The following is a 12,535-nucleotide window of genomic DNA, read 5'->3' as shown; positions in this document are numbered from 1 at the left end:
AATCAAACTAACCATGTATGTCATCTTAAGCAAGTGAGTGAATGTCTTTGAATCTAGTTTTTTCATCTGTAAAGTGTGGGAAAATGCTTGCTGTTTGTGTGGGATGAAGTGTTGCACATGAACCAGTTTAGATAAGGAATGATGTACCAAACGACAGTGATTGTTAAGTATGTACCCCATATTTGTCATATTAATCAAGGTAAACATGAAAGCATTGTAACCATAAAATCATCGTATAAATAAATCAGATTTCTCTTTTAAAAAATACATTTCAATATAAAAAGTAAAGAAATTTAACTTTAGGAAAAAAAAACTATTAATGGATTTTTCTGTTTCCTCCTCCCCTCCCTCCCTTACTCCCTTCTTTTCCCACTTAATATAAAGCTAATCTTATTTTCTTAAATGAGATGTAAGGATGAAACAAGTAGCAGTCCCAGTCAGCACTTCATATTCATGGGTTTGGCAGTTGTGGATTCAACCAACTACAGGTGGAAAATACTCAAAGAGAAAAAAAGATGGTTGCATTTGTACTGAACATGGGCAGACTGTTTTATTTTTCTTACTATTTCCTAAACACCACAGTATAACCACTCTTTACACAGCATTTACCTTGCCTTAGGTATCATAAATAATGTAGAGATGACTTAAAGTATACCAGAGGATGTGCATGGGTTATATGCAAATACTACATTATCTGAATGTATGTGGATTTTGGTATTGTCAGTGGGTCCTGGAACTAATCTCCCACAGAGGAATAAAGAATGACTGTACTTAAATAGTTAACCTTAAAAATTTAACAAAACTTTGAGTAGTAAATATAGATACCACATACGATGTGCCTCATATGGATATACTGTATTTTTACTGTACTCTTTCTGTGGTTAGCTATGTTTAGATATACAAATGTATTGTTACAATTGCCTACAGTATTCAGTACAGTAACATGCTGTACAAGGTAAGGTGTGTATATATAGTTTCCAGGTTTGTGAGAGTGAACGCTGACATTCACACAATAATGGAGTCACCTGAGCACATATTCCTCAGAACATATTTCTGTCATTAAGCGAAGCATGATTGGAAAAAAAGTAGTGCAGGCATACCTTTGCTACTACCCTAATTAATTCTTACCAACATTTATGATTTCTTAAATTTTCTCTGGAAAAACTATTCACAAAACAAGTGCCAGACTAGGAGAATATAGTTGTGATGTAGAACAAAAACAAGAATGTAAGAACTCCAAGTATTCCATTAAAAAAAAAAAATTCTAAAAAATAGATGGAGAAAGGAACAGGGACATCTCAAGAGGAAACAAATGGCCAAAAAAAAAAGAAAGTGTAATGATGCTTAGCCTTGCCAGTTTTGGGAAATGCAATTGAAATAAATTATTTGACATCTGTTAGGAAGCCAAAAATCAGAGGCTTGGTGTCAATTTGTGGTCAGAATGTAGTAAAAGATTACTGTGATATATTGTGTTACTACTGGAGAGTAAAAATTGTTACATATGGGCAATTCTGCATACTATTAAAATATAAAGTGCATTAATTTCTACTTATCTACATGTACAAATATTTACCCGCTTATACAAGGGGACATGAACACAAAGCACTTCTCATAATAGCAAAATCTTTGGAAATAAATATTCATGACGTTGAAGTGCAGCTAATTAAAATACTGTGGATGGGAGCCTGCTTTGTGTCTTAGCCCAGTTAGCATAGTCTCTGTTATTTTACTCCTTTAAAAGACTTGTGTTCTGACCCTGTATTAGACAATTGTAAAAAGAATGTGTTCCTTGTATGTACATTTGGTCAAGTTAATTAAAACTTGTTCAAATCTGCTTGTTTTTATTCAAATCTAATAATTACTGAAGTTGTATGTTAAGAATTTCCCATTGTGCTTATGCCTGTGATCCCAGCACGCTGAGAGGTTGAGGCAGATGGATTGCTGAGAGGTTGAGGCAGGTGGATTGGTTGAACTCAGAAGTTAGAGACCAGCCTGAGCAAGAGGGAGACCCGGTTTCTACTAACAATAGAAAAATTAGCTGGGTATTTATTGTGTTGGGTGCCTATAGTCCCAGCTACTCCAGAGGCTGAGACAAGAGGATGGCTTGTACTCAAGAGTTTGACGTTATTGTGAGCTATGACACTAAGACACGACCCAGGGAGACTGAGTGAGACTCTGTCTCAAACATAAATAAAATCTCCGATTGTAAGTGCAGAAGTACAGGTTTCCCTGTTCTTTCTCACTATTCTCTACAGTTTTTGGTTTATTTTAAACCTAAGTTATGAGAGACATAAACACCTGTAATGGTTGATTTTCTAGTCAGAGTCAAACACTTAAAAGTAGAACCATTTGATATTTGCCATTAATTTGGCCTTAGGTCCATAAAGCCAAAAATCTGATCAAGCAACAGTAGCTTTCCTTTAGAATTTGCATGGTTTATTGTGCCTTAGCTTTTTATCTTTACCAATTTTTCTATTCCCATTTTTTAAAATTGTGTCTGAAAATGTTTATATTTTAATATTAGAGTGAAGAGAAGCAGGTCTGATTCCATTTAGTTGTAACTCATTCCTGAGAATCAGCGAGGAGGCAAAACAAGCCTAACTCCATTCTCTTTTGGTACATTTTACGTAACCAGTTCAGCTGGCCTCTGCCTCCCTGCTGATTATATGGTATTTTAAAAAGAAAGGAAGACAAAGAGAAAACAAACAGCCTAGTTGTAGACAGAAGTACAGTGTAGCAAATTGATCAGGGCTGGGACTCCTGGCAGCAAATGGGGAGCAGGGGAGGGAAGAGTGTACGGCCAATCTGCTGTCATCCTGGGGTTCAGATCAGATTGGTACAGATCAGATCTGGAGCAGGATGGTAGGGCTGCATATTGACAGGAAGAGTTACAGAAAATCTATACAATTCTAAATCCAGCAATTTTTTTCCCTACTGAAGAGAATGCAAAAACAACTGTGAGATTTGTGTTACTTTATGATTGAAAAACACTGAGTAGGTTTGAAAGATTGCTGATTTAAAGACATCAATGTGGTAAGTTATTTTATTTTATTTATTTTTTGAGTATCATACGGTTGGTTCTCCCACACCCTGCCTTTGGTTTGGAAGTGAGCAGTTTCTGTCATATGATTTGATATAGTTCCAAGGTTCAGAGTCTATTTTAGGCTTGTTGACAACTTATGTTTCAGTATCCTGCAGCACCAAATGTGCTATGTACACTGGAAATATGTCCTAGCCTTGGTTTAAAAGGTCTCTCTGATCTCAGAGATCTGGTAGGCAAACTCGATTTTCTTTTCTCTTTAGAATCTAAACTTGGCAAGTGACTTATCTTGAGCTCAAGTTAATTTCATTCTTTTTCTTTTATTTATTTTGAGGAAGGGCTGATGAGTAAAAGTTGACTGTTTTAAGAAAGCTGTGCATAATTCAGTGTAAAACTCAGAGGAATTACACTGAATTTTTTCAGTAAGAAAAAACCACTAAGTTGACCAACTGGTATAGTAATATTACTACCTACAGCTTTAGACTATTGAAACGTGGGAAAATAGAAAAAAAAAAGTCAAAACCTTTGACATAAGTGTTAATGATAAAATAATGTATTTAGATGTGAGATTAAAGTATTTCTATTAGAATATGTAATGATGCTTCTATAAAATTACTTGCTAAAAAGATACTTAATTGTGAGGCATTTAGGCTAAGAACCATGAATAAGGAGAACAATACTTGGTCAATGCTAATTCATTTGCATGTTAAAAAAATCTTTCTTGGGAATAATACAAGGCTAGTTGGAATAGGGGAAAATAACTGATGTTATAACTGATGTTAATATAGTTAGAAAGGAAGTGATAGAAAGGTGAGTTTTTTGGAGATTGCTTACTTTTTGCTTAATATTTAGTAGAGCTCTTTATTTCATGACATTGGTATGATTTAAGTAGACTTCGAGCTAAATGACTAAATTTAACACTAAATAATGTGTTAAGAAAAATCCTGAATTTACACTAGTCTTTGTAATATGTCATTTCATATTGTGGACATAATAAAATACCAAATACCTCTAATGTAATATTCATTGGAAAAAAATACTGTTGAGAGCATCTAAACGGGGAACTTTTGAGTTAACAGAATTTTCTTCCTGACATTGGTTATGTTTGATTGAAAATTCAATTATAAGTACTCCTTAAGGACTATTTTTTTTTTTTGCTAGGATATTATCAAATGTCCTGTTTCATACTTTTTTAAAAAATTAAATTATAGCTGTGTACATTAATGCATTTATGGGGTACACTGTGCTGATTTTATATACAATTTGAAATACTTTCATCAAACTGGTTAACATAGCCTTCACCACACTTTCTTAATTATTGTGTTAAGACATTTATACTCTACACTTAGTATATTTGACATGTACTCTTGTAAAATATCCAATAGGTGTGGTCCCACCAATTACCCTCCTGCCACCCATCCTCTGCTCTCCCTCCTCCCCCTCCTCTTTCCCCTTCATCTTGGGCTATAGCTTTCCTATGGAAGTGTGGGTAATTATATATCGGTTTCATAGTAGAGCTGAAGACATTGAATACTTTTTCTTCCATTCTTGAATACTTTACTAAAAAGAATATGTTCCAACTCCATCCATGTAAACATAAAAGAGGTAAAGTCTCCATCTGTTTTTAAGGCTGCATAATATTCCACAGTGTACATATACCACAATTGATTAATCCATTCATGGGGCAATGGTCATTTGGGCTTCTTCCATGACTTAGCAATTATGAATTGGGCTGCAATAAACATTCTGGTGCAAATAAACACTCAAAGATGAAGAGAAGTGGAGAGCAAAAATGGATCATTCCCTGAGAGAGTTGTGGGACCACTCCAAAAGAGCAAACATTCACCTTATAGGAATTCCTGAAGGAGATGAGAATGATCTGAAAGGCACAGATGCTCTACTCCAAGAGATAACTGTGGCTATTTCACACTTTTAAAGAGGTCTCACAGTATCCCATTTGGCCCAGTATAGTAACCGTTTCAGCTTTAGAGTAAAGGGATGTTCTCTTTTGTAGAGCAATCCAAGAAGTGTAAGATATGAGCAGTAGAGCATTGATAGGAACACCTGTGGATAGCTACTCTCAGGATAATTATTCCAAGAAACAGACACAACAATTATTTCAAAACCTTTATTTTTTTGTTTATTTTGTTTTTGATTCCAAAGACATCAAGGATTTGTTTGGAGATTTTACTTCACAAGATACAAATATGTTTTCATTGTTTTAATGCCTCCCCTATGTGGTTTATAGCTCTTCATATTGCTTGCTTGAGTTGAAAATTAAGATAAAGTGAAAAAATATGTAATATTGCATGGCCCTTAGTAGAAGCTTATTATATGTTTGTATAAGTTCACCTATCCTAGGATGCTAATAAAGTTCCTTAAATTTCTGCCAATTAGCCCTTACTATAAAACATCCTAAATACGTTGTGAAAAACACTGATTTGTTATTAAGACCAGTTCATGAAAAATAAATTAAAAAACAAATGGCAAGCATAAAAAATATAGTACATGCATTTTGAAGCGCAAAATATTTTAATGATTAATTCAAATATGTAACTTTAAAATGTATGTTATCACTTACTTTTGGCTATTATGTAACTCAACCAAAATTTATCATTTGTATTAAAAAAAAGAACAGTTCAGAGTTAACTGACCAACATAGACTTGCCAGAAATTCTTTAGAAAAGAAAAAAGGAAAAACATGGAAAAAAATTACAGGGCAACATGTTGGTGGTTCCTTTTCATCTCTATCCATTCCTATATGGGGAATGAAAATAATTCTGTGAAGCAGAAAGTGTTATTCGAAGTTGGAAAGAGTGGAATGGATAGACAGATTAGCCAAGTGATAATGCAGTGTGTCCCAAAAGTCACCCCTAAAGTACCTACATGTGGGGAAATGGGAAACTATAGCTAACTGTGGCTTTGTTTGCGAAGTATTAATTATAAAATTTTACAAAATATTAACAAAATATTACCTATGTGTTGGCCGCCTCTTTGTAAAAATACAATTTTTCCTATGTATGATGACTTTAGGGGTGACTTTTGGGACACTGTAGAGTGAAGGTGGGAAGAGAGTATAAGTTCAAGGCAGTTTTAATGGGAGCAGTAGTAAAAATAATAATACAATGTTAACAACATTATAGCAACCAATTATATTGAGCTTTTACTTTATCCATATCCTGGGATAACAGCTTTGTTGGCATTAACAATTCTGTGAAGTACTTACTATTTTTTCTAGTTTATGGATAAGTTTAGGGAGATTAAATTCTAGGGCACACAGCTGATAAATAGCAAAGTCTGGATTTAAACTACAGTTTCTGTAATCCCTAAATTCACATTCTTTTTTTTTTTTTTTTTTTTTTTTGAGACGAGTCTCTCTAGAATTCTGCGGCTTCACAGCTCATAGCAATCTCAACCTCTTGGGCTTACGCAAAAGTCACATTCTTAACCATTACACTTTAGTATTTGGAACCTTGACTCAATTACGAAGTTCAACTGTTGCCTCTTTTCAATAAATTTCCAATACCAGGAACTTAGAATTTATATGTTACAGCCATTTATTGAGAAATAAGACAATGTTAATTATTTTTCTAGGTTCTAGGAATATTACATATGAAGTTGACCTTCAAGGGGATTGGTCCAGAATGGTGGACCTGCAAACAATTAATTACAATGTATCAACAATGTAAATCGAATATAGTTTAGTAACATCATATAAGTTAAAAAGTCATGCAGCAGGAGAGTTGATTCTGCTGGGAATATAATGGGAAGCTTCATAAAGATTTGACCTCAACTTAATGTGGAAGGAAAAGTAATTAGCAGTTACACAAAGGTGGTAAAAGGAGTTCATAGAAGAGGCAAAGCCCTGGGAGCATCATGGAGGTATCATGACATTACATCATCATGGAGGTATTATTACATGTAAAATTTGAGGATCTTCTACTAGTTTTGCCATGGGAGGTGTTCATATGGTTGCTGGAGAAAGGACTTAAGGAAAGCTTTATAACTTCTGATAAAGGAATAATTAAGACTCATAGCATTCTTGATAGCCTTCCCCAAAGCAGGTACTGCCTCAGTTTTCTCATGTTAATAAGTGTGGGATCCCTGCCAAATACCCCTATCTTTAATATTTTTCTTTTCCTCATTCACCATTTCTCTATCCATAACCTACTACCTTCTACCTCTGAAATATACCTTATCTGTACCCTATTTCACTCACCTCTTTCCTGGGCAACTTTGAAAGTCTCTACACTTGTCCTCCTATAATCTTACTTCTTCAAGGAGGTAAGAGGGATTTTCTTTTAAAACGTAGCAGCCTTCCAGCTTCCTTTATACTCTCAATGGCTCTCTTGATGCTCTCTCCAAGACCTTGCGTGATCCGGCCTACCTCTCTAACCTCGTCTCACTTTACTCTCTGCTTTATCACATAGACTTGCCACACTGACTTAATTTTTTAAACTTTTTTGTGTACTTTTAGATTTTTTTTTTCCTTCCCTGAGCTTTTGCTCTTACTTTTTATCTAGGTTGTTCTTTCTCTGATCTTAAAATGACCGGATCCTCTACTCCTTTAAAACATAGCATAAAGTCACTTCCTCAGGGATGTCCAGTCTTAAATACCTTGACAGTGATGTCCCCCTCTATTTTGTTATACTTTTCATACTACAATAGAACTTCTGTAAGTTGATCACCCAAGGGACTATAGCAAACGGGCCAATGTAAGGAACAAGGCCTACTGTACTGACATGGACGTGGTGGATGTCGCGTCTAGGAAGATTCGGTCAACTTAAGGAGGTGGTCAGCTAAGGAGGTTCTGCTCTAGTCCATATTGCTATATGAAGTTTTTATCAGCTCATTAGTGTTATTATTATGTACTCATGTATTTTTCTTTCCCTCCTGAGAACAGAAACCTGTCTGTGTTGTTCATCTTTTTATCTGGAACAACATCCACAGTGCTTAGCAAAAAGCAGACACTGCCTTTATACTTACTGAATGAATTAATGAATTTTTCCATCTGTATTATCATTCCTCTCACAGGATATCACTTACATTAACAAGGAAAAGGGATGTGAATTCACTTATTTGGTGTTTTATCCCGCTATTAACACACACCTTACTACGACAGCTGCTATATTAAGTGGCTCGAAGAAGAGGTTAAAAAAAAGTCTGTTTCTTCAATTCATGGGCATTTTAATTCCAAACAGTTTCTTAAATCTTAGCGTAGAAATTTAAATAGCCAAAAGTTTGGATTGGAGGTGGAAAACAGAGCTGAATCTTTTCTATAATGTTTCTTTTTAAAGTGGAAATATTATAAGCATTGCAAATAGACAGCTAAAGCAATATTTCAGATATTTGATTCAGTGAACTCTGAATTGTTATTTTCCTTCTGTTAGTGAAACATCAGAAGTAAAATCTAATCCTAATTAAACAACACAATAAGAACTGTTTGCATATACGTAATGCCAGATGTTTGAAAAGTCAGTATTCTCACAATAAGAAAACTCATTAGCTTGTTTTCATGGGAAATTTTTTGAATCTTCACCTGTTCATACGTATCATTATTGATAATCCTTTTCAGATTATGAATAAACAGTCTGTGCTCTGTGTATTTATTCATGCTAATATTTGCTTTGTAAAATGTGCTTCTTACAGGAGTATAAATAGTTTCTGAAACAGATACTGACAACTTCAAAGGAAAATGAAGTTCTTTCTGTTGCTTTCCGCCATTGGGTTCTGCTGGGCTCAGTATTCCCCAAACACTCAAAAAGGACGGACATCTATAGTCCATTTGTTTGAGTGGCGCTGGGTTGACATTGCTCTGGAATGTGAGCGCTACTTAGCTCCCAATGGATTTGGAGGGGTTCAGGTAGGTATTATTCCTAGTATGAATTGCTGCATTACTATGCCAGTAGTAAATGATATTCTGATTAGTATACGTCAAGCTGGAGCACCATCGTACTTCATATATAAGTACTCTGAGTAAAATAGTATTCTGAAGAACAAATAATTTGTTCTTGGCAGTTTGATGTGTTATTTCTGGTTTCTTTCTTCAGCACAAACTTTCCAATGTGCTGTTGATATTTTCAAGTGGTTGAAAAGAAATGCAGTTGCATATACAGTCCAGGATTCAAAAGTCATTTTATGTTATTGATGAGTTTCTAGGACATAGGATGTAAAGTAAGCCAAAATTTGATGCTTATTAAGACTGCTTTATTTGTAGATCTCTCCACCCAGCGAAAATGTTATAATTAACAGCCCTTTTAGACCTTGGTGGGAAAGATACCAACCAATTAGCTATAGATTATGCACAAGATCTGGAAATGAAGATGAATTCAAAAACATGGTGACCAGATGTAACAATGTTGGCGTAAGTACATTCAAGTTTCCTTTAAAAATTTTATATAGAAGGTAATTTCTCCTGTTTTTTTTTCTCCTTTTGAGCAGAAAGTTTTCCGTATTTTAAATTATACCATTTTACTTCATACTTTAAAGTTATAACTCAAAATGAACTGTTGCTTTATGTTCAACTTCTATAAATCTTTGTGTGTGTGCCATTTACCTACTAAAGAAGAGATAAGTTCAAGTTTAAAACAGAATTTACTTATAAAGCAAAACATCAACTTTTAATCCCACAACTATCCACATTTCCTGGAAACACTTTTCTGGCTAGGAATTGAAAATTCCAATTAAAATATTTGTTATCATTTTTCATGGCTTATATCTCCATCCATAATTCCTGGGTCTTCTTATCCATAAGTTTTTTAATCATGAATAGCCATGTTCTCATTTTAGTGAGGAATATAATAAGAGACACATATCTACCTTTCTTTCTTCATCTGTTGAGTAGACAGTAGACACTAAGTGAGTCTTCTTTCTCCTGGCAACCCACTGAAATTTCAGAAGTCAATAATCTCTCTTAGCAACTGATTTTGACCACCGCCAAAAAACTCTTGACATTTACTTATATGTATAGTGGTTTCTGATACTCTAAATTTATCATTTCTGTGAATGTTTCACCTCATAGCTAGAATGGATATAGGCTTCAGTTCACATGCCTTTCCCACTTGACTTTTGGTATTGTAGGAAAGTAAGTTATAAAATAACAAGGAAATATTCTGGAATTTAATTAACATGTTATGAGCTTTAATGATGCTTTAGATTTCTACCTTTCTGTAAGTCAAACTGAAGTAGACACTTTGCCTTCCAGGTCCATATTTATGTGGATGCTGTAATTAACCATATGTGTGGAAATGGTGTGAGTGCAGGAACAAGCAGTACTTGCGGAAGTTACTTCAACCCTGGAAGCAGGGATTTTCCAGCAGTCCCTTATTCTGGCTGGGATTTTAACGATGGTAAATGTAAAAGTAGAACTGGAGACATTGAGAACTATCAAGATGCTTCTCAGGTAATCTTAAAAAAATATAGTGACTGAATAAAGAGCTATCGGTGTTTTCAATTATAAATACGTAGCTTATTGAACTCCAATTTAATTACTAGTTTACATCCCATAGGCAAACAGCTTACTATGTCTAAAAGCTTAAAAATAAGACTCAAATCAATATTCAAAAAATTTCCCCTAATCAGACCAGATGAGGTGGCACACACCTGTAATTCCAGCATTCTGGGAGGCCACGGTGGGTGGATTGCTTGTGCTCAGAAGTTCAAGACCAGCCTGAACAAAAGTGAGACCCCATGTCTACAAAAAATATAAAAAGTAGTTGGACATGGTCATGCATGCCTATACTCCTACCTACTCAGGAGGCTGAGCCAGGAGGATCACTTCAGGTCAAGCGTTTGAAGTAGCCGTGACCTATGATGTCAGGGTACTCTACCCAGGGTGACAGAGTGCAACTCTGTCTAAAAAAAAAAAAAAACCTCCCCTAATCAAAAGAAAAGCTAATTTTATTTCTACATTCTCCATTTTATGCTAGAAAAATATTTCAAAGATATGCCCATAGTAGAATGTTGATATCCCCAGTGCTTGATGTAAATAAAGCATTGTATAGAAATACCTATTAATGAATAAGTGAATGAATGAATAATCAAATGAACTCTCAAGTGAAAGATAAGGTGTTATGAATCAATCACAAAATTTTTACCTCAACAGGTCAGAGATTGTCGTCTGGTTGGTCTTCTTGATCTTGCATTGGAGAAAGATTACGTGCGTTCCAAGGTTGCTGAATACATGAACCATCTCATCGATATTGGTGTAGCAGGCTTCAGACTGGACGCTTCCAAGCACATGTGGCCTGGAGACATTAAGGCCGTTTTGGATAAACTGCATAATCTAAACACAGCTTGGTTCCCTGAAGGAAGTAAACCTTTCATTTTCCAAGAGGTATGTCAATATATATGTATACGTGTGTGTATATAAAATGATATTTTATTCATTATAAAATTGATGGGAAATTTAACTAAATGTGCAATTTCTGTAGATTATTGTGCCACATCATTTATACTGTGCTGTGTTCTTTAGCTTCCTTTTATTCAGATATAATACATATAATTGTTTATCACAGAAGGTGCTAGGGAAGTACAGAGAATTTATTTAAGCGACAAACTTCACTGTGGCATTAACATCTCTCCAGAGACCATTATGGAAGACTGAATCTTGTAGCTGTGATTATCTCACACCGATCCATCTGAGTTTAAATCTTGGCAATACTACCATTAGCTGTGTTAGTTATTAATTAACCTCTCTGTGCAACAGTTATTTCTGTGAAGAAAGGGGCTAATGATAATGGCTAGGTCTTTATTTTCTTTAAAGAATTAAATTAGTTAATATTTATCAAGCACTGAAAAATGTCTGTTGTCAGTCAGATAGTATATTAATGTGAGCTGCTGGTATTACCATTTAAGTGCCAGACTAAAAATTAGATCAGCATTCTCACAGGGAAACAGGACACCTTGTAATTATGTTTCTTTTAACCTCATAGCATATATTTTATCAGAATAAAAGAATTTATTATTTTAAGAATTGTGGTATAAGGAAAATCACTTTGAGCACTTGAAATAACAAATACTATAGTTTAAAGCTGCTTTCTATATAATATTAATGTTTTGGTTAAAATTCTTTCAAGCTCTTATGCGAAATGATACCTTTTTCTATATTTCTACTAGGTAATTGATCTGGGTGGTGAGCCAATTACAAGCAATGAGTACTTTGGCAATGGTCGCGTGACAGAATTCAAGTATGGTGCAAAACTAGGCACTGTTATTCGCAGGTGGAATGGAGAGAAGATGTGTTACTTAAAGTAAACAAAATACATTTTTTTGCTTTAAATTCTTTCATAGGTCTATTAGTCCTATTACCCCAACATGATTATCTTTTTAGAACCTTCGTATTTAGTTAACTGTCAAGGAGTCAGTGGTTAATTTAAATGTCACAGTGCCCCGAGCCCCAGTTGATCAGCTTTTGCATTTAGAGTGTCAGGTGCAAAAAAGTATGCCTTAAAACCTGAAGTATTGGCTCGGTGCCTGTGGCTCAAGTGGCTAAGG

General features: G+C 34.7%; 1 protein-coding gene across 4 annotated transcripts in view; it reads left to right on the top strand.

The window, feature by feature from the left end:
* LOC100956033 (pancreatic alpha-amylase) overlaps positions 1-12,535 on the top strand; it is a 21,442-nt gene that overhangs the window by 4,601 nt on the left and 4,306 nt on the right. For 2 of the 4 annotated variants that reach the window (XM_003784097.2, XM_023509923.1), the window contains exons 2-6: positions 8,690-8,903; positions 9,258-9,404; positions 10,245-10,442; positions 11,145-11,375; positions 12,158-12,291. In XM_003784097.2, the coding sequence (XP_003784145.1) occupies positions 8,736-8,903; positions 9,258-9,404; positions 10,245-10,442; positions 11,145-11,375; positions 12,158-12,291 (878 nt within the window). In that variant the 5' untranslated portion in view covers positions 8,690-8,735. Of the gene's footprint in view, positions 1-2,819; positions 3,034-3,209; positions 3,273-8,689; positions 8,904-9,257; positions 9,405-10,244; positions 10,443-11,144; positions 11,376-12,157; positions 12,292-12,535 lie in introns of those variants that run through there. The other 2 variants (XM_012801686.2, XM_023509924.1) reach the window with 2 other exon arrangements.

Source organism: Otolemur garnettii, unplaced genomic scaffold, assembly GCF_000181295.1.
Source record: "Otolemur garnettii isolate 467f Iridium unplaced genomic scaffold, OtoGar3 scaffold00010, whole genome shotgun sequence".
Classification (NCBI taxonomy): domain Eukaryota; kingdom Metazoa; phylum Chordata; class Mammalia; order Primates; family Galagidae; genus Otolemur; species Otolemur garnettii.
This window is presented reverse-complemented; position numbering and strand designations above follow the sequence as displayed.